This window comes from Camelus ferus, chromosome 15 (genome assembly GCF_009834535.1).
Source record: "Camelus ferus isolate YT-003-E chromosome 15, BCGSAC_Cfer_1.0, whole genome shotgun sequence".
In the NCBI taxonomy this organism is placed as follows: Eukaryota; Metazoa; Chordata; class Mammalia; order Artiodactyla; family Camelidae; genus Camelus; species Camelus ferus.
In genome coordinates, this window is record NC_045710.1 from 22,052,481 (window position 1) to 22,073,796 (window position 21,316).

At 46.1% G+C, this 21,316-nt stretch overlaps 1 protein-coding gene across 2 annotated transcripts in view; it reads right to left on the minus strand.

Moving 5' to 3' along the window:
* Window positions 1-561: 561 nt before the first annotated feature.
* XDH (xanthine dehydrogenase) overlaps window positions 562-21,316 on the minus strand; it is a 57,936-nt gene continuing 37,181 nt past the window's right edge. For both annotated transcript variants that reach the window (XM_032497305.1, XM_006183167.3), the window contains exons 21-36: window positions 20,637-20,761; window positions 19,792-19,925; window positions 19,293-19,380; window positions 17,947-18,033; window positions 13,029-13,220; window positions 12,684-12,829; window positions 11,794-11,875; window positions 11,133-11,228; window positions 10,378-10,506; window positions 9,678-9,752; window positions 9,266-9,318; window positions 7,434-7,548; window positions 6,716-6,781; window positions 5,160-5,348; window positions 3,727-3,903; window positions 562-2,117 (exon numbers count right to left, since the gene is read on the minus strand). In XM_032497305.1, coding sequence (XP_032353196.1) covers window positions 2,067-2,117; window positions 3,727-3,903; window positions 5,160-5,348; window positions 6,716-6,781; window positions 7,434-7,548; window positions 9,266-9,318; window positions 9,678-9,752; window positions 10,378-10,506; window positions 11,133-11,228; window positions 11,794-11,875; window positions 12,684-12,829; window positions 13,029-13,220; window positions 17,947-18,033; window positions 19,293-19,380; window positions 19,792-19,925; window positions 20,637-20,761 — 1,805 coding nt within the window. In that variant the 3' untranslated portion in view covers window positions 562-2,066. The remainder of the gene's footprint in view (window positions 2,118-3,726; window positions 3,904-5,159; window positions 5,349-6,715; window positions 6,782-7,433; window positions 7,549-9,265; window positions 9,319-9,677; window positions 9,753-10,377; window positions 10,507-11,132; window positions 11,229-11,793; window positions 11,876-12,683; window positions 12,830-13,028; window positions 13,221-17,946; window positions 18,034-19,292; window positions 19,381-19,791; window positions 19,926-20,636; window positions 20,762-21,316) is intronic.

Here is a 21,316-nt window from a genome sequence, read left to right on the forward strand (position 1 = left end):
AGTCAGTCACCTCAGCTCAGATTCCCACGGTCGGTCCACATCTTCAGAGAGCTTCTTTGAGATTTTTGTCAGTCCAAAACCCTAATGCAGCTCCAAATTCTGGTCTTTAAGAGATCTTTGAAGACACCTGGTCTACTCTAAAGTACTCAATCAGCTCCCTGGTAATTGCAGTGCTGCAGGGCCAGCTGGAGACTATGGTCTCATGTCCAGTCCTCCACTGCCCTCTGCAGGTTTCAGTGCAATACTGCAGGCAGTGCCAGGCACCCCTAACACGACACAAGACCAAGGGCCCACACTTTCTATAGAGCTGAAGCAGTTACAGGTGAAGACAGCAGGGCAGGGCCAGGTGTCTGAAGAGGGACCACATCCCGGAATAGCACAGCGATTTATAGTTCACAAAGCACTTGCTTCTTGGATTTTCATGACTACATGCCTTGCCTCTGTTCCTAAGCTCAGAAGGAATTCACAGTCATTGTTCAGCCCTGACAGTCTCACTAAAAACAGCTGACACATTTCAGTTTCAGGCCATGTCCTAGAACAGTCCAGAAAATCAATGAAATGAACCTGTGCAAACCTCAATGCAAATACTGGTTTTATTTCTGAAGCTCTTCAGTTTTAATCATGCTATAAGACAGTCTAGAATATTCTGAGGAAAGGAATTTTGTAAGCAAGCGTGTGTGTGTGTGCATGCATCGGAGTGTCTGGTGTGAGCACTCTCTAGCAATGAAGGCTGGCTGAGATACGGCAGATGCCAGCGTTTGATGTGATTATGATGATTAACAAGCATTTCTCACTTGCCAACCAGCTGACAGTTTCATTTCTTAGTGATATCAAGCACCCGGGCTCAACTGCATGGTTTCCACTCTCTTCCGCGGCCAGAATCACAGACCCCATCTGGCAGAAGGTTGGATGTTTTAAAAGTGAAGGCACATGACAAGGTCACACTGCCCACCCAGCACCAGACAGTAACGAAACCACCACAGGCAGAGGAGAGCCTACCTTTCTCCTGTCCTCTTTTCCAACCTCAGGAACACAGGGGCATCTAAGCCAGGTTCATGAGGGCCAGGTACCACATCATAGTAAGGGAGCCAAGTCTCTGAGAGCTGCAGATCCCTTATATAACTGGAGTTTTCAGGTCATATATTTATAGACTTTTATATCCAGAGAAGATCTGAGAGATTATTCCAGGCCAATCCTTTCATTTTGCAGTAAAATGAAGCACAGAAAAGGGAGGTGACAGTCTAAGATCACACAGATAGCCAAGAGTCACGGCTGGGATGAGAACCCAGGCTCCCTGACTGTTTTTCTCTGGCTGATCTGGACTTGAGTAGCCTCATTTCTAGATGTAAACTACTGGCTTCAATTGAAGAGTTTTAAATCTAATCTTTTTTTTTTTTATAATGCACAAAAAAGAAGAAACCAGCACATCGTAGGTACTCAGAAGCTGGGCTGGTTGGCTTTTGGTCTTGGGGAATAGTCTTACTTTATGCAGCTTAACAAGATTAAGTCCAATTAACCTTGAATTTGTTTCATTCTTTATTCTCTCCAATGACCCCAAAGTGGTTAGAGGCATGAAGCTCGCTCCACTGTCCCACTGCAAGTCTGAGTGTGGATCTGAAGTTATACTATGATGTTCACAAGTTTGAAGGAAAGGCTTTCTGAGGAAGGGATGTAGATTTAGAGTAACTTTGGTTCACTTCAGAGATTTGTGGGAGTCCTCTTCGAAGCACAATGTCAACACTTGAGGTTACACAGGCTGTCCAGGAGTTGGGATGGAGCACAAACACTTCTTACACCTATTTCAAATACATGATTAAAGTAGACATGAAGTGACCATAATTGCCTATCAGCCACTTGGGCCTAACAGTTCTGAATTTGCTTATCATTATGTTTACAAATCATATTTTTGATCAAAATCTTCCAATTCATTCAATGTTCTTCCAAACACCATCCTGATAAATCACTGTTGTCATCCTGCAAATTTTACAGACTTGTGTTCTGCAGGACGGGTTCCATCCTCTATGGAATCCCCAGTGTAGCGTAAGACTCCAATGGAGGCTCTTTCTTCAAACCCTCAGAGACCAGGGTTTACAGTTTGCTGGTCCATCAGTGACACACTAGAAAGGAATGATGGAGAACTTATTGCCAGGGTCCTCCCACAGCTCGGGATATGGTGCCACCTCCCACTGCTGCCAACCACCATTCCAAGATCAACACCACTCTGCAGTCCCAGCTGTGCGGAGTGCCCACCAGGCAGGACCCTGTAATTTCCTAGCCATTCACTTATTTGTATTAAGCAAGTTCCATGTGGCAGGTACTGTGTGGTGGGCTCTGGAGATACCGGGATGACCAAATACAGAAGTGGTCTTTTCTCACATGGCACTCAGTCCTTCAAAAGCCTGACCAGCTGCTCATGCAAATCCATTGCAGGGAATTTCAACCACTGGTGTGTTGTAACAGAGCAAAGAGGTTTGGGTTAGAATCTTGGCTTTAGGTCTGGGGCCTCAGAGGGAGGGGCTCATTGAATCACTGAGCTCTGCATCAGATTATTTGCAAGGAGCTAGCTTTGCAAACTTTGCAAGCTTCCTGGGAGCCATGCAGGACCTCTCCTCCCAGGGAATGGGGTTTGGGTAACTGTCAGCACTGGGGCCGTGGTAGGAAGGTTCTGGGCTACGGGAAGTTTGCTGCACAGCTGTGGGCATCCTCACTGCCTGGGAGCCCCACACATGGTCTGTGTGGTTCTCACCCTGTAGCTAAAGTTAGTGGAAAACCTGAAGGGAGGCCTGACTGGGGACCCATCAATGCTGATGCAGACTTGCCGGCCCCGGGGGCTCTCCTGCACCCTCTGCATGCCTGGAACACTGGGTTCGTGAGCACTTACTTCATCTAAACCCAAAAGGCCTAGCAAACTTCCTGTCGACTGCCCATGAGGAAATACAACTGGGATATCAAAAAGAATCCAGTTCTGCTAACTCAACAGAGGCTGCAAAAGCATTTGGAGAGCCCTATGTGCACGGTGCCCACTTCAGCACAACTCATAGACAGGGCTGCTTCTGAGGCTCCACCAGTGGGTGAAACTGTCCTAGCATGGTTGTCTTTTGCCAGGCACAGTCCACCACGAGTATCACACAGGAGCTTCCCAAAATGATTCTGCTGACCATGGAGTTCCCATTGCATCCTGCTTCACACACCTCCAAGATAGTAACCAATCACCATGTAATGCAATCATCTGGTTTCCTAAAAGGCTGCCAGGTCTTCAAGGGCACCTGTGTGTCCCCAGGATCAGCATGGCACATGGTAATCACAGAACAAATGTGGTCCATCTCATCCATTAATTCCTCTTTTTCTCTCCATCTCCTTAGAAGCTCACATAATGTCTTTAACAAAGAAGGGTCTCAAAATAGCAAGGGATTGACATGAAAGATTAGGCTCTTCTTGGAGTTTTATCCATCACTCCCATCTTTATGGAAAATAACGAAATCTGTGGGTGATAGCTGTGCATTAAACAGCCCTCCTTCCTCTCAGGAGGCCTAGCTGCAAGCTGCAGCTTTAAGGGGATTTCTTGTTATCTTCCTGAAAGTTTGAGGGGATGCTTTACCAACACAGCAGGGGGCAACGTGGACCCAGGGTTTCCCAGTTGAGAGAGAGCCCTCCCTCTGTAGCAGAACCAAACCCTGCTGTTGGCAGGCCTATGCTCCCCCTCCCCAGACTGAGCGAGCATCGTACCAGGGTGGTAAACTTGTCCACACAGGCGTTGCGGATCTTCTCCGGGGTGGCGGGGCTGTCCAGCCGGAAAAGCTCCTTTGTGTTGTTATCCGTGTGCTGGGCTCGAGCTGCGCGGATGGCGTCCTTGATGGCAAAAAAGATGGAGGCGCCCAGGAAGAGAGGTGGTTCCCCGACAGCCTGAGCAGACAGAGCCAGAGCACGGGCAGGGAGTCAGGCAGAGGGCGTGGCCTCCGCACCGGCACCTGCCGCCACCCAGAGCAAGGCAGGAAGGGCGGTCAGAGTGAATCAGGGGCTGAGAATAATCAGCCTAGTAAATAACTCAACCTGGCTGGCATATTTCTTTTAACTCTTACTATGTGGTTTTCCCTGATGACACCGTACGAATATAATGCACCATTTAAAGTTATATTAGATAATTACATTTTACAAACAAAAAAATCTGAAGTTGAACCCTTTTCCACAATGATAAGCCTAGGGGAATAATCTGCCTGCAACTCCGTCACCAACACTTGCAGGCACCATAACTGTACATGCAGCGTTTGCTGGAATACAGACATTGTGACAAATAGGAATCAAAATAGTTTCTAGCAGAGATTGTTTTATTCCCCAAAGCATAGATCAGAGCCTGCCTATATCAGAATCACTAGGGACACTGGCTAAAAAATGCAGGTTCTGGGGCCCTACCCCAAACCTACCAAATCAAAATTTCTAAAGGTGGGCCCCATGGAGCTGCATTTTCATCACGAGCTCCCAGCAATCCAACATGCTAACACGTGAGAGTCAAAAGCAAAGCTCACAAAGTGTCCCAGGCCTTCCCACCATGAAGCAAACCATGAGATGAGGAAAGGGGTGTGTTTCATCGGATACAAGTAATTACCGGTCTTCCTTCTCAGACCAACAACTGTATCAATCAGTTTAATTGATTTCCAACTATCTTTTCATACTTATTGGGGACAAGGAGGAAATGGAAAATGGTTATAACCCTCTAGACATGCTGATCAAGCCTTAAGGTCTAGTGGTGGCCACGGAAGGAGGCGAAAGTGTGTGCAGAGGCGCTGCCCCGTGTGCAGTGAAGATGCCGCTTCTCGTGGGACAACAGGGGGGCTGTGTCATCTCTAGGACCAAGAATCAGGCATGCACACCTGAGACATGGGTGTAGGTCAGGATCTGACCTACAGGACTGAACTAAGGCATCCCTCTGATTGCACCCAAATCAGCTGGCTTTGACCACACAGAGGTGGTGTCGTCCTCAACCCACTTTCTTATGTTTCCAGGCTGGACTGTCCACCCCTGCATTGCCCTCACCAAGGGCATGCCAAGCCCTCTTTTCTCTTCCACATGAGCCCCTGCAGGCCCACAAAGCAGGTGGCTGGAGCCCCTCATCCCCACCCATGGCTTCCCACAGCGCAGTGCAGGACCCAGGGCAACGGTACCTTGGACGCGTAGATGGCCTTCTTGTTGGGGCAGTCACGGAGCAGGGACACCCTGAACTCAGTGGGGATGCTGCCAAACGCGGGGATCTTGTAGGTGCTGGGACCGCGGGTGTGCAGGCTCCCCTCGGGGGAGTAGTGCAGTTCCTCCAGGGTGAAGAGGCCAAGGCCCTGGACAAATGCCCCTTCCACCTGCAGGGCAGACAGATCGTGGCTACCCTGCCTCCCACTCCCCGAAGGCAGGAGATGCTTCCCACAGCAGGCACCAAGTCCACCTGCACCTGCAGCAGGGCCTGGAGACAAGCTGCGAACAGCCATCCACTGCCTCCCCAGCTCCTGCCCCAGCCTGGGGTTGCCTGTCTAGGCCTTTGCCAGGCATCAGTGTAGGCAGAGCAGAGGCATTAATACTGAAATTGGTCTCAGAACTTGTCAGGGATTCCAGGAGGGACATGCAGTGGGGGCATAATTTCCCATTAGAACCTGTGCAGGGCAGGTGGAGGTGTTCCTTCCACACTGCCGCCGGGGAAGTGGGGACCTCAAGCTGAGAACGGAGCTCATGGGCTCGCAGCAGCTGTGTCCCTCAGTGGCCCACACCCCTCCTGTGTGCTACGTGGGACCAAGCAAGAGAGGAGGGCTTTCCTGGACTGTAGATTCCGGGCTTTCTGAGTGCCCAGTCCTGCCTACCCCCTGGAGAAAGAGCACCCCTGCTGGAGCTCACAGATGCTCTGCTGGCCCACACACCTGCTCCCCAGCCTCACTATTCAGGATTGCGCTCTAGGGCAGCCCCTAGCTAAACAAGCATGTTCACAGGGGAGACCAGAGCTGACCCCTCTGTGTTTGCCGTGTCAGCTCAGCGCCTGCCTGTAGGAGGGGCTCCCGGCTTCCTGGTGGTTGTTCAGTGAGTTAATGGACAGATTAATAACTAAGTTTCTGTATACTCAGTGATTGTCCATTTTTGAGAAATACAAGGAACATTTTCTGCCCGATGTTCAATACTTCAGTTCTTGATTCCTCCCTCTGTCTCTTTTCTGATCCACCTGCTCTGCCCAATACTCTCATATTTTCCAAAAGTGATTTTCTTCAGGCCATCCCTTTATTCCTCTCGCTCTGTTGTCCCCCGTACCCTCCACCACCCAATGCTTGGGAGCATTACGTCCTAGAGTGCAACAGCTGTCCTCAGTGGAAAAGGAATAAGGAGGGAGAAGACTCCTCTGAGCTGAGACCCCAGTGCCCGCACATTGATCCCAAAGTCAGTCTCCATTTCACCTCGTCCTCCCTCTCAAATGACGTGTGTGTGTGTGTGTGCACGAGTGTGCACGTGTGCACGTGCACCTAACATTTCCACCATTCATCTTGTTTTCTGACGCCCTTTCCAGGTTTATCCACATGGATTTGTCTTCTGCCTCGAGAGCTAGGTGGGTTCTCATCTGTCTAAACCCCACTCTCAGGGAGACTCACTTGGTACCATGCTCAGACCCACTTAAAAAGGACATTGGACAAGATGCTGTGGCATATCAGTGGCCAAGTCCATCACCACCCTGGTCCCCCGTGAGTCTTACCTGCCCAATGTCGATGGCAGGGTTCAGACTGGAGCCAACATCCATGACAATGTCTGTGCGGAGGTTCTAAAGCAGACACCAGTAAGAGAAACAGTTTGAGAAGAAAGGGCTGTGCGGACTGACAGATGGGTCTAGTGACCCTTACATTCTTGAGTGCCAGCCGGAACAGCACTTCACAATCAGAGTGCTGTGGGCACACTCAGGCAGGAGTGTCAGCAGGGAGGGCAGGTCCTTAGGTTTCTGGGGCTCCGAACCTGAGTCTGGGGCAGGTCACGTAAGGAAGGGATTGACAAATTATGTTCCATAGGCTGAGTCCAGCTCAACCCCGGTTTTTGTAGGGCCTGTGAACTAGTGATTTTTATGTTTTTAAATGACTGACAAAAATAAAAAGAATATACTGTGTCACCTCAAAACTGTATGAAATTCACCTTCAGTGTGCACAAGTTACATTTTATCGGAACACGCCCATGCTCGTTTGTTTCCGTCAGTTCATGTCTGATTTTGCCCTACAATGATAGAGTCGAATGACTGAGGCAGAGCCTCTGTCTCCAGAAAACCTAAAATGTTTACTCTCTGGTGCTGTGTAGGAAGTTTGTAAGCCATGAGATAGGGCACGGTTCTCCCAACCGGAAGTTTCTGCCCTATCAGCTCTTTGCATCACAATTAGGTATTTCTCTTCTCTTTTCCCCCTTGTACTAAAGTTTTGCAAACTTCTTACCTTATGATCCCCTGTTAAGCAGTCGATTTCCACTTCAGAGCAAGCCACCCCATAGGTGAAGTAGTGGAAGGCATTCCCTGAGTTGGTCTCAAAGCTGTAGCCAAGGTTGGGTGTCCTGGGGGAGAAAAGAGAAAATGCGGCACGTGTATTAAGATGAGCGTGCCCCTGACTCATATACACACAGTCTGTCCCATAAAATCTTAAGACCCGAAAGGTTTTACTTTTTATTCTGCTGTTCTTCAAAAAAGTCCATGGGTTGTGAACATTTCGAACCTGTTTACGAAACCCAGGCATTCTGGAATATTTTGTCCCTTGTCTCTGTTCTAGTTTGCCAACGGCCCTTATATGAATTACTCTGTGGAGCTGAGCAGTGTAAGGTGCCAGCACACTGGTCTCTACATGGTAGAAACAGAGGTGAAAGATTTGCCTGAGCTCATGAAGGATGTGAAAGTCACACTGCAAAGGATCTACTGAATTAGAATTCAAGATCTCAGAGCCAAAGGATCTTCCTGTGCTGGCTCCTGGCTGTTCATACAAGTTCACCTGCTCAGGGGGCTGCTCACCTTTCTCAAGGTGAAAGTCAACAAGATTAGAACCTCATAGCCTTGGTGCATCTTTAAGCAGACTGGTATTACTCCTTATCTACTGGCTCCTTCTAAATTTCAACAAATGATTTGAGAAAAGCGTTATTAATAAAAGCAGATGCTCTTTGATTATTTTTTCTTTTGCAATCCTGGATATCTTACGCAATTTCAATTTTGCATGAGTCACATATATGAGTGTGTGTGTGTGTGTGTGTATTTTCACACCAGGAGTTTTTAGTATTCTGTGTCTACATTATTCTATACATTACACAGAAATAACAATGTGAGCTGATATACTCTGAATCTGCATGAAAACAAAACCAACACAGGGCTGAAGGAAAAGGCTTTCCCCAGGAGAAACAATCACCTTCTTTGACCTCTGACTCCACCATCTTCATTTGAGTGTTCCCTGATATAACCCCAGTTTTATCCCCTCCAAAAATGAAATAGGAATTTATGAGAAAATCTGCACTAGTTTGTTTGTGTAGGTCAAATATTACATAACCCAAGGAGCACTGGCAAAACATTACTTTGTCTATATATATATTTATATTCCTATATTCACACAAGACGTTTTAAAGCAAACATTGGACTATTTTCCAAATCCACTGATCTGTGAAAGAAAAGGTCTAGTTAAATTTCCCAGAGAAAGCTAAAACACTATGGCTGACAGTAAATTTGATCATATCTTTTTACAGCTTCTAAATCGGATAGGCAGGGTCCCAGTTACTGAATTTTAAATTTGCAGAAGATAAATACTTTTTCTAAATTTCACTTCAAGTTTCACTGAATTTTGCATTTTGTCACACAGGAACACATGCTCTAAATCCTCCTCTCATTCTTTTGAAGGAAAGATTCCCTAAAGAAATCTGGGAACACCAGGCACCCCGGCTCTTGCAGGAGAACGCTGAGGGGGGGAATGGCTGGTCATTGTCCCACGATGTCATCAGTGAGAAGACAGCTTCAGAGAGAATCACTGATCTCCCCGAGTGGACCAGCATACCTTCAGACCAGAACTGGAATGGAGGTCTTCCAACGTGACAGCTCATACTTTTGGCACATAGTTTCGTAATCCCGTGTATTTTAGAGCATCTTTAAATTGAAATTAGTGGAAGCCCATTGAAGGGATAAGCGTTTCGAGAGGAGTGTTGTCTCCTGACCACAGGCCGACAGAACTCAGTGTGGAGGGGACCTCAGAGGTCAGGATGACAACACACTGTGAAAGGGTGAGCTCAGTGCCATACTTACTTATAAAAGCCAGTAGCAGACAAGCTCACTCTACTGAGGTAGGCTGCCATGACCTGAGGAGAGGAAATGGCCGTCAGGAAGGGGGAAGCACAGTTTCCAGAAGCCCTGACCCAGCACTGAGCTTTCAGGAGCTCATCCTCTTCATCTGGAAGCTAGTGACTCCCACCTCCACCCCTTACCTCACATTCTCACCCCCTGCACAAGTCCTCATCATCTGAAGCCTGGAGCACTAACGTAGCCTCTTCACTGGTTTTCCTGCCTAAAGTCACCACATAGCCCAGCCCAGTTAGAGTGATCATCCTTAACACACCACACCACCCATGTCACTCCCTGACTCCAGAGCTTTCGATGATTCCCCATTGCCCATTTTCCCTTTCATTTACAAAAGCAACTTGAATTAGCTTGGACTTACCCAGTCTTCCCAGGAGCCACCAGGATTCTCTCTCCTGAAGGGCTCCAGCCTTTTCAGGATGGTCTGACAAGCCTCCTAGAGAACACGTCCCCACACACCAGACACATCAGTCCTCAGAATTCCCCAGTCCAGGCAGAACCCCAAGGACCTCCAAGCAACGCTGTGCACAGGGTAATACTCAGACAGCCTTGCCACCCTCTCCGGAAAGACCAAGGCCCAGGGTAGAAGCTGCTGGCCCTTGCTCAAAGAGCACTTCCCCACCCAGTTCTCAGGCTGACAGAGGGTGAAATGTGGAGGGATCCCCAAGGAGGTGTCCTCTCCCATCAAACTCCTTTGTTTGATGACAGCCCCCACCCTGGGGAGAAGTAAGTGGGTCTGACCTGGCTGACCCCACAATCAAATTTCAATTTCACTCCATGGTCTTGTGTCCGGTTCTAATACCAGGGTGTGTGTCCTCCCAGACCTCTCTGTGTTTCCTCCAACTCCCCTCCCCCTCGTACGCTCATCCTTCCTGGCTTCAATGGAAGTGATGATGGTTCTTGGGCCCCTCTTTTAGCTTGGTGTTCTCCTGGAGAACAGAGCCAAAGGCATGGCCACAGCCAAGAGCCTGCAAGGAGCCATTCTAGCTCCCACCCCGGGGACTCTCGCAGCCCAGAACCTTGGGCTGGCCCTCAGCTCGGGGGCCCCCGAGGCTCCTTACATAGACAGCCTGTCCGTAGACATCGGTGCTGACAGAGGCGGCCGTGGGGGAGGAGTTGGGCACGGTGTTGGTGCTCGTCTCACTGATGTAGATCTTAGAAGTAGGGATCTTCAGAGCTCTGCTGGCCACCTGCAAAGAGAGGGGGCATCACCCCTAGGGGAGGGGCTGTCAGCGGCTCACTGCCTTCTCCCCAAGATGGCATTCAGTTTCACTAATGCAGACAAGAAAATAATTTCATAAACCCTAACTCTACTGAGACTGGGATGTTCTCACATCTGTCTGAATCTGAAGCAGCACGTTATGGAGTGGTTTTTATTGAATAAAAAAATTCATAAACCTAATGGTGACAAACAGTGCCTTTTTAAACTAACTCTGGCTTTAAAAAAAATTCAATTTAGCCAGTGGCCATGAGCCAGGCAGATGCACCAACTCTAACCCAGCCCAGCAGGAGGCGTCTCATGTGTCTGGCTACTTTTATACACATCACTCACACTCCTTACACAGTCACAGAGCACTAGGGTGTTGGTGATGAAAGCGGCCTGAACCATCATCTGGCCAATCCTTTTACACAGATGAAGAAACTGAGGCCAAGAGGAGGAGCAGACTTGCCCGAGGTCACCCAGAAATGAGCAGCAGAGCCGAGCCAGAACTTGGGCCTGCCTCTGCTTCTGGCACTGCTCACATGCTCACAGCATCTTCCCTCATGAAGACACCATGGTGCCAGGGAGGACTCCCATGGTCTCCAGACTGCTCACCTGGACCATCTTGGTGTGAAGGCCCTGGCCCATCTCTGTGCCCCCATGGTTCACCAGCACAGAGCCATCTGTGTACACATGAATCAGGGCTCCTCCCTATGGGAAGACAAGGATACCAAAAACAAAATTCACCAAATCCCAGCTCAGCTTAAGGCCTGGGACCAAAAGTACTGGAGCCCAAGGAAAAGAAAACTGGTGGCAGCATTTTGGATAGAAACCTCAGACAAAAATAAAAGAAGTGTCAATCTCATGATTTAATTATATAGTCCGTTAGTAGTTTGCAAAACTACTTTCCCCCACCTCCCCCCCATATCTTTGTCTCCCATCCTCAGAGGGAAGTAGGTCAAATATTGTCCTGACTCTGTAGATGAAGAAATGGGATCATGGGAACTGAAAGGCAGAGTAGCTGTCCATGGTCCTGCAGTCAGGAAGAGTAAGAACCAGAAATTGAGCCCAGGTCTCTGAGTCTCGTGTTGCTTTCACCGTCCCATGACATAATGGACAAATAGGAATGTGCAGCTAACTTTCATTTAAACAGCAAAGAGTTCCCCTGGTCAGCGCTGCTGCCATAACAATTGGTTTTTCCTTGCAACAGTGTAAACAGAGGGAAAAATGGGATCCCAGTGCAGAGGAGATGGACACAATTATATAAAGCAATTACCTGATTCAGAAAGGGAACTGTGAAGCTTATTCCAAATTTGGTAGGAATTATGCACAGTCCTCTCTTTTTCCAACAATTCTCCCTGGAGGAAAAATAAAAAACATTCTCATTGCAACTTCTCAACCCTTATTCATGTCAGACTGGACATAGTTTCAGTCAACATCTTTGTAAAATTGGAACAAGGGATCCTTGGAAGTGCCCACACAGTCTTTTTTGTAATTGAGTTGGGCCTCAGTTGTGTACACAAAAATGAGAATGGTGGGAATTTGGGTTCTGGATCCTTCAGTGCAGCTGGAACAGGGCCCACCCTTGAAAGTCTCGACTTAAAGTACCACCTCTCTGCTTCCCTGAGTGGTATTTGGATTGGATCAGAGTGCTCTGTGATCCTGGACTGCAGTCACCCCAGGGAGGAACCATATAGCTCATTGACGATCATAATATTTTCTCTATGCTTTGTATTTGGCTCTCCAAGTGTGAAAGACAGAGCCAGCACAGTTGTCCCCACTTTGCAGGGTGATGAAACAGACCCAGGAAGATGGAGTGACTGCCAGGGTCACATTTATAGATTAGTGTCAGAGGCTAGCTTGTAACTGTGATGTTCTTAGCCTCGGGCCGGTGTTCTCTAGAACATCATCTGCCCAGAAGGCAGACAATTGTGTAAACATGAACCACTCTGATGGGCTATGATGCTGAGCGCTGTGAGCCCCTGGCCCCTGGGGTTAAAGATCATTTCAGGATCTTAAAGAGATGGCTATGAATGAGTTAGCAAATGCAGCAGCCTCCTAAGCTATCAAATTATCAGCTTCTTATTTTGAGTTCAGCAAAAAGGCTATAGAACATGAAATCCCAGAGAGCCCCAGAATGTCAGCCCCTCCCCTCCCTGGGCTTACCTGTTGAACTTATCAACCTCCTTTTTCCGAGCATCATACTGAGAGCTTTTCAGGCATTCATCCCAGCACCGGGGCAAGTTGAACCCCTCGAGCCTCTGGTTGAAGTGTGTCAGGTCCCCTTCTCGGTAGAGGTTCTTCCTTCGCACCTTCCCAAGGAGAGAGACTCTGAGGCCATGTTAGTGGCAAGAGACCAGGGGCCATAACCTGAACCTTGAGCTTCCAGCCCCTCTCCAGCACCTGCCTGCCTATCCTCTGTGCCCATGGGGGATGTCCAAGATACAAAGCCACCATCCCCTCAAAGCAGGCTAACCCACTCTGACTTGTGCCCCCAAACTTCCAGCTTACCTCCTCTGCAGGCAGCCCACAGGTCACGGCGACCTCACTCATCCAGTACTCAGCAATGAACAACCCCTGGGGCCCCCCGAAGCCCCGGAAGGCCGTGTTGGAGGGCAGGTTGGTCTTGCACAGTCGCCCAGTGCCCCGGATGTTGGGGATTTTATAGCTGTTGTCCATGTGGAATAGAGCTCGTTCCATTACCTGAAATGGAAGAAACAAAAATGGCAGAGAACAGAGCATGGATTTCATTGGCTTCTCAAAAAAGGCCAAGCTCCTCCTTGCTTGGCCAGCCCCGCTGTCAACTGCTCTTCCTCCAGCCCACATTATTTATTTCCTGGGATACTGCAGCATCCTTAGTGCACTCCCAGCTTTCTGTGCCTCCCCCCTCATCTATGCCTCATACCAAAATATAAGATCATAGCAGATCAGGCGCCTGCTTAAAAATGGCACTTACTATCTCCAAAGTAAAGTCAGTATATCTTTAAGCATGGAACTCAGAGCACTTTACGACCTTTCCCCAATATACTCCTTATCCTCCTCTCTGACTTCATGTTACTCTCACCTGTAATGCCTGTCCCCACCATGTCCACCTGCTAAAATCCCCAGTCAACTTGCACACGGGGATGCCCTTCTTAGATCCTCTAGTTGGAATTGATCATTTGCCTCTTTTAAAAAATTGGTGATTTTATGAACCAATTTTCAATTAGCTTTTATTCCCATTAAAACTATACTACAAATAGATTCAAGACTCAAATACTTCCTTAAGTCATGTTAGGCAAAACAGTGGTCCCCTTCACTTTCCTTCCTTCCACTCCCCAGAAGCAACTACTTATTCTTTGTTAGCTATTTACCTGGTCACCCACATCTCTAAATAATGTGTTTCTATTACCATTTCTTTTTTTTTAAATTGAGATATAGTTGATTTACAATTTGTGTAAGTTTCTGGTGTGCAGCATAGTGATTCAGTCATATATATATAAATTCTTTTTCATGATAGGTTATTAACAAGTTATTGAATATAGTTCCCTGTGCTATATGGTAAGACCTTGTTGTTTATCTATTCTGCATATAGTAGTTTGCATCTCATATTGCCATTTCTTGACTTGTTTGGCTTTAGACTTTTAGATTGTTTTCCCATCATGGAAAAGGAGGGTTTGGTTCCATCTAATCCTCTTTCTCTACATACACCAGCTTCTTATCCCCCATCCCCCCTATACAGTTCTACTTTGATCTGATCAACAGTCAGTGTAATAATTCTCCAAACATTACTTACAGCTCAATCACATAGTTACACTAGGATTACTTCTCTCTTTATTGATAATATTTCCCCCCTGGAGTTAATCATTATCTTTCTTCTTTTTCATTGGCTTCATTTTCAATGCACATATTACTAGAAATCTGTTCTCAATATGTTCAAGCATTCAATTTCCTATCAGTCTCATCTTTTTGAAGAAATTGTTTCTGGAGCTTCTGGCCTGCCCTGGTTTAAATCGGCTGCCCCTAGGCTTCTGTTCAGCTGTTACACGGGGGTTTTCCCCTCACATCCACCCCAGGGGTTCCCTGTGTCTCTCTCTATATCGCATTTCCTGTTCCTAAATCCCACGCCTTCCCCTTTCTTAGTTTTATACCCTCGTGTTATTGGAGTACAAACTTCAATATCTTCACACACACAAAGTATATAGAGAGGCACATTTTGGAGAACTTGCACATCTGAAATGTCCTTATTCTACTCTTATCTTTAATTAATGCTTTGGCTGTATACAGAATTCTAGGTTGGAAATAATTTCCCCAACTGCCTTCAGCGTTTTGAAGGCATTTTAGTGCATTCTAGTGGATTGAGAAATCCAGTCAATACCTTTCCAACTCTTAGAGTGAGTTCTGTTTTTTCCCTCCTTCAAATTTATAAAATCTCCTTTGTCCTTAGGTTTCTAACATTTCACAGTAATATAAATTAGCATACATCTATTTTCCTCCCTGTGCTGGTTAGTGGCTGGGCTCTGTTGATCTCAGAATGTATGCCCATTAGTTTTGGGAAATTTCTTGAATTCCTTCTTGATAGTTTCCTCCTCTCATTTCTTTCTTTTTGAAACTTCTATTATTTGGATCTCCTTGAATGGTTCTCAAATTTTCTTGCATTTTCTCTCCTATTTTCCCACATTGTTTTCTTTTTAAGAGCATGCTTCAAGTTTCTTTCAACCCTTCTGTTTTCACAGTTTTAATTCACAACACGGCATTTTTTTTCTCAGACTGTTCCATTTTTATAGCATCCTGTTCTTTCTCTGAGGTGTAATAACTCATCTCTCTGATGAGCTAAATAGTAGCTTTTATTTGTTTGTCTCATTTTGGTTTTAGTTTATTTCCTGATTTATAGTCTCTCTCCCACAGGCTGCTCTCTGGGTCTTTGATTTTTTCAGTCTTAGACATCCTAGATGATTTTTATATGTCTCAACTCCATTTTTGCTTTCTGTTAGCACTTTGTCAAGCTGTATCTCTATTTCATTTTGTCTTTTATTTTCTGTCTTCCCCACTATACTGTGAATTTCTTGAGGGCAGAAACAATGTCATATTCTTCTTTATGTTGCCACCCTAGGCACTCCATAAATATTTGCAGGATTGAATTTTAAAACTTGTAAAATCTTTGGGGACAAGTCCTGTATCTTTTTCAGGCTGATGTTTCCTACAACACCGAGAAGCAAGTATTGCAATTGGTGAGAATGCCATATATGTTTTCTTTTTTGAATAGTTTTCACACTAGATCTGACATATAAAGTTTCCTAAATGAGCCAATTCGAGAAGCCTCCAGCACATCCAAAGTGAGGAAAATGGGGAACTTCTGCTTTTCCTGAAATGTTTGACTTATTTTATCTAACAAGACTCAATGTACATACAACTAATATGGTTATAAAGTTAAGATTTAAAAATCTTAAAAGGTTGTACCAAGGTAACTTTGTTAATTTTCAAAACTGACAAAAATATACATCTATACCAGATTTGTATGAGGTGGTTCAAAGTAGCGTTATCCATAAAAGCTAAAAGCAAGAAACAACCCAAATGGCCATCAAGTAGTGAAAAGAAAACAAAATACAGTCTAGCCACACAATGAATATTCTTCACCAATAAAAAGGAATGAGTCATCCATACTGTGACATGGGTGAACTTCCAAAATACTATTCTGAGAGAAAAAAGACTGCAGAGTATATGATTCTATTTATACGAACTGAACACAAGAGGAAAATCTATAAAGACAGGAAGTAGATTAGTGGTTGTCTGGGACAGAGTGATAGGAACAGAGATGACTACAAATGGGCATAAGAGATCATTTTGGGGTGATGGAAGTGTCCAAAAACTGGGTTGTGATAATGGTATACATGGCTCTTTAAATTCACCAAAAATCATTAAATTATGTGCAACTGACCCTTGAACCACACAGTTTTAACTGTGTTTATCCACTTACAAGTATATTTTTTCAATAAATATATTGGAAGATTTTTGGAGATATGCAACAATTTGAAAAATCTCACAGATGATCCTCATCGGCTAGAAATATCAAAAATTAAGAAAAAGTTAAGTATGGCATGAATGCATAAGATATATGTAGATACTAGCCTATCCTTACATAGCTGTAATGTGAGCAATATTTAACATAAAATTAATATGTTAGCTTTCTTACTGTTTTATACCTTTGCTTTTGAAGAATTAAATTACCATACAACGTGCCTCTCTGTTGCAGTTGGAGAAACTGTGTCAGCCTATCGCAGGTGAGTGGGTTTTTTAATGTAACAATATTCTCAATACTGTATTATGTATATGACTGTAATACTGTAGGCCATACAATTTTTGTAATGATTTGTTCATTAGTGTGTGGGCTAGGCTACCCTGAAGCAATCACATCGATCACGTTGGGCTACTGTTAAAGCAAATCACATTGCTTCTTCCTCATTATCAATGCATGGATTGCTGTATCTGTAAATAAGTATGAATTTCTCTTTCACATTATCTTCTCATTGCTGATGTCTAGCGTTAGTGATACATGTAACACCTACACCTACAGTGTTTTGTATCATATAAGACAATACTGATGTAGGTACTTATAGACAGATGGTTTATCTTGTAAGCAGGCTACTTAAACTTACGGAATCCATAAATACAGTACAGTACTGTATTTTCTTTTCCTTATGAGTTTCTTAATAACATTTTCTTTCCTCTAACTTACTTTATTTTAAAAACACAGTATATAATATATATGATATACAAAACACGCGTTAATGGACTGTTTATATTATCAGTAAGGCTTCCAGTCAGCAGCAAGCTGTTGGTAGGTAAGTTCGGGGGAGTCAAAAGCTGTATGCGGATTTTCAGCTGCAGGGCAGGGCGGATAGTACCCCTAAGGCTTGTGTTGTTCAAGGGTCAACAATTCTTCAAATGGCTCAACTTTAGGGTATATAACCTATATTTCAATTAAACTGTTTTAAAAAGTGGTAAATCAAGTCATTACTTAAAATTCAAACATCACAGAAAAGCATGACATGGACAATGACACCGTGAACCTCCTTAATCCCACCCAATCACTGTTTGGTGTATGTTCTATCAGAATTTTTTCATGCATATCATTACACACACACAAAAATTTAATATTATATGCACACAGTGTCACCATATTATACATAGTGTTTCGTAACTAATTTTGCTTGCTTGGCAAAATATCTTGCACTAGAAGGATGACATTCTAGTCAGAGAAGTAATACGATCATCTCTGTGCTTTAGAGATTAAGCAAGCGTGGAGGACCTGAAGGTGAGGACCAAGTAGGAGACTACTGCAACAATAACAGGCAAGAATTGGGGACGCCTGTTCTGCATGTGCAAAAGGCTATGTGGCACACCCACGACCTCCCACTCACTCCGGGATGCAGGGGCAGGTCCCACATACACTATGAGAGAGGTCCAGGCTGTTGCCGGCATTGCTGTAGTGATCCACCTCCAGAGCCACAATCTTCCCAGTCTTCATGAAGCCAACCTGAGTCAAAGGAGAGGGAGTTCTCAACAGTCCCCTTCCTTTGTCTGCCTCTAACCATCTCCTCCCACTTATGCTACCCACAGGAAAGAGAAAGAACAAGACATCACACCATGAAAACAAGGAAAACTTAAAGGATCACCAGACTTCACAGATGAAGAAGAGAGGAACCCACATCTCCCCAGTGATGTACCCTGGGCTCCTCCCCCCAGACACTCTTTCTCCCTACATCCTCCTTCTTCCTCCCTACTCCTGGCTTCCAGTTCTTCCAGAGGGAGTGAGGAGACAGAAAAGAGAACATTGGTCATAATAGGACAGGGAGGGGAAGGCTGGAAAGAGAAACTAGGAGAGAAACTGGAGATGCCTCTCACAGCTTTTGGACAGCAGACAATAAAAGTTACACTCTGCACAAACATGAATGTCCTTTTATATCCTTAACCTCATGTTAACCATCTAAATAAACCCTTACAGACCATCTCATGAGTAAGGAAACTGGGACCCCAAAAGACCAAGTTACTTTCTTGGACCCCACAAGAATTTGGGAATAAGAGAAATACAATCCCTTTTGGGAGTTAAATCGTGAAACAAAAGTCAGAAGAGGCCAAAGAGTAGATGTTCAGAGCCAGCTTGTGGAGAGAGAAGGCTCCCAGGTTTATAGAGCTAGACTAGGACCTGTAAGGTTATACTGGTGTGCAGAGGGAAAGACGCATGGTCAGAACAGGAGCTGGCCATCCACAGAAGCCTAGAAAAGGGACAGTCCCACAGAGAACCTGGGCAGTGCCCAGCCATACATGGTCTGGCAGAGCAGATGCCCTAACAGCTTATACCTGTCCAGGCCCCTGGGAAGTTGTATTTCTCATTGCAAATTACAAATTACTAAGTGATCATTCCGACTTTTACATCAGGCTGTAAACACATCAACAGTAGGTCATCCTGCAGGATGAATTTAGCCCAGATCTGCTGGCAAATCATGTTTCTGAGCCTGAGTGGACAAAGACCAGATTTGGACCACAGCAAATCCACAAAAGTCATGCACAACACCCTGGGACATCTCCTGGGAGGTAGCCTGCCAGCCTCCCCCAGCTTCACCCTTCTGTGCTGCTGTTGGCTGCTTTGAATTTCTCTCCTTGCTCTTTCTTCTTTGAACGTCTACAGGGAGTCATGAAAAACGTCAGAGTACACCCCAGGATCCCTGAATCTTCACCCACAGTTTCCTAAGCAGATGGCACTGCCTGCCCAGAACAGCCCCCGACATCTAGAACCTTGTATCTGGCCAAGAAGGGATGTCTGCCACCGGTTATCAGCATGTCCTCATCCCGATCCAGCATGCAGCGCACAGGGTGGCCAGTCCTGAGGGAAGCACCAGAAGGTAAGAAACCTCTACAACAGCCCAGCCCAGTGAGTCTCAGGGATGCAAACAGCAAGGAAGCACTCTTCTTCCACCTGGCACACTGAGCAGAGTGCACTGGCCTGCTTTGTTGTCTAGACACTGTTCTGGACAAGGTAGGGAGTATATGGGTGGGGTGTGTCCTTGCCATTGGGGCCCTCCCCGCCAAGTAGGGGAGATAGGGCATGGACACATGTGTCTGAACACAAGAACCAGGTGATGTTGCCCTCACCCCTATGCCCAAGAGTTCTAAAAATAGAGGGCTGGGAAATTTCAAAGCAACAAGTATTTACTTCCCAAAGAGGGAAATCCAGGAAGCCTTCCTGCCAGAGGCATCCTTATTCTTCTTCCCAGAGCCCACTGGGGGAACTCACTTGTATGCAGCCAGGGCCACTGCCACAGTCATCACGATACCCCGGGTCTCCTTCCCTCCAAAGCCTCCTCCCATTCTCTTCACTCGGACCAAAATCCGGTTTACTGGAACCCCCAACATGTTTGCAACAGAAGACTGTGGGCAAAAGAACAAAACACTCCCAATGAACGCAGCATCTGGACTTACTCCTTCCCTGACTCAGAGCCTGACCAACATGCAGAAGCCTAAGTACTGCTGTGAATTCTGAGACTCCTTGCTTTGAGAATCCCCTTCCTGTCCCACAGCAGCCCCTGGGTAGGTGCCATGGCCCGGTGCTTATCAGTCACAACCACCACACTGGATTCAGACTCTTGTTTTTAACTGAAGGGGTGAGCAGCTGGTCATAGCATACTTTCAGAGCCAAAACTGATTCCATTTGGCAGGAACTGGTGGGTCATGAGGGTAGACCGGCTGTCAAAAACACTGGCGACCACTGTCATATTACATGCCACAGGGACATGGGGAATATGTGAGCTACTGCAGATAATTTAGTGGTCCCTGTGGCTATCACTTAGTACAACCCCTTCATTTAACAGATGAGGAAACTGAGGCTGGATATGATTTGACCCGAGCAATATGGCACTGGAATGATAAAAGCTGAACTTTTCTAGGCTCTATACACGTATTAAAGTTCACTTAATCATTACAGCATCCCTGCCAGGCCCCATTTTACAGATGAGAATGGTTACATAACAAGCTCGGTGACACCAGCTTTTTGGTCACCGAGCCTGGCTCCTCAAATCCTCTCCTGAGCCAGCCTAGACCTCCCTCTTCCCAGGCCTCTGGGCCGACTCACAGGACACCTACCTGGGCCTTCATGGCGTTCTGTGTAGACACAAAGAGCTCCATCTCCCCTGCCTCACCTTTCGGGACAGCAACGGTGCAGTGAGTCTCCAGGTAGAAGTGCTCTTGGCCACCGATGTACAACTCACCTGGGGAAGAAACAAGACTTCCCATATAGTCAGCCCAACGCTGCAGAGGCAGTGAGTTTCCTTAAGGAGAGAATGTATTCATCCAGGGCCCTGGGCAGGAGCCAACTGTTCACAGGTAAACTTTCAGTTGCCCAACTCGTGTAGGAAAGGGTCTCAAAGTCATAGCCATCTAGGAGCTGAACCCGCAACCCCAACAAAGAAACCAGAACGACACTGAAATGCATCAGGTGTGAAGGTCCCTTCTCACTGCAGCCAGTGGAAATCAAAGATTTTTAAACTATCATTATAAAATTTGGGAAAAAGTAAAAAAAGATTAACAGATGCAATTGAGAAGCTGAAAATAAATAGCATCTTCCAGAGCTCAGGCTATCAGGTCAGTTGGAGTGGTGGCTTACTAGTAACTTAGCAAGGCACAAAAGCCAATATAGAAAACAGTCCCCAAAGGGGGCTGATTGGCAGCCTTGCCCTGGGGTGAGAGCTCTGGACCTAATCTCACAGCGGGGGAGGAAGAAGGGGAGGAGAGGAGAGGGCACTAGCTGAAGGTGGGTGAGGACT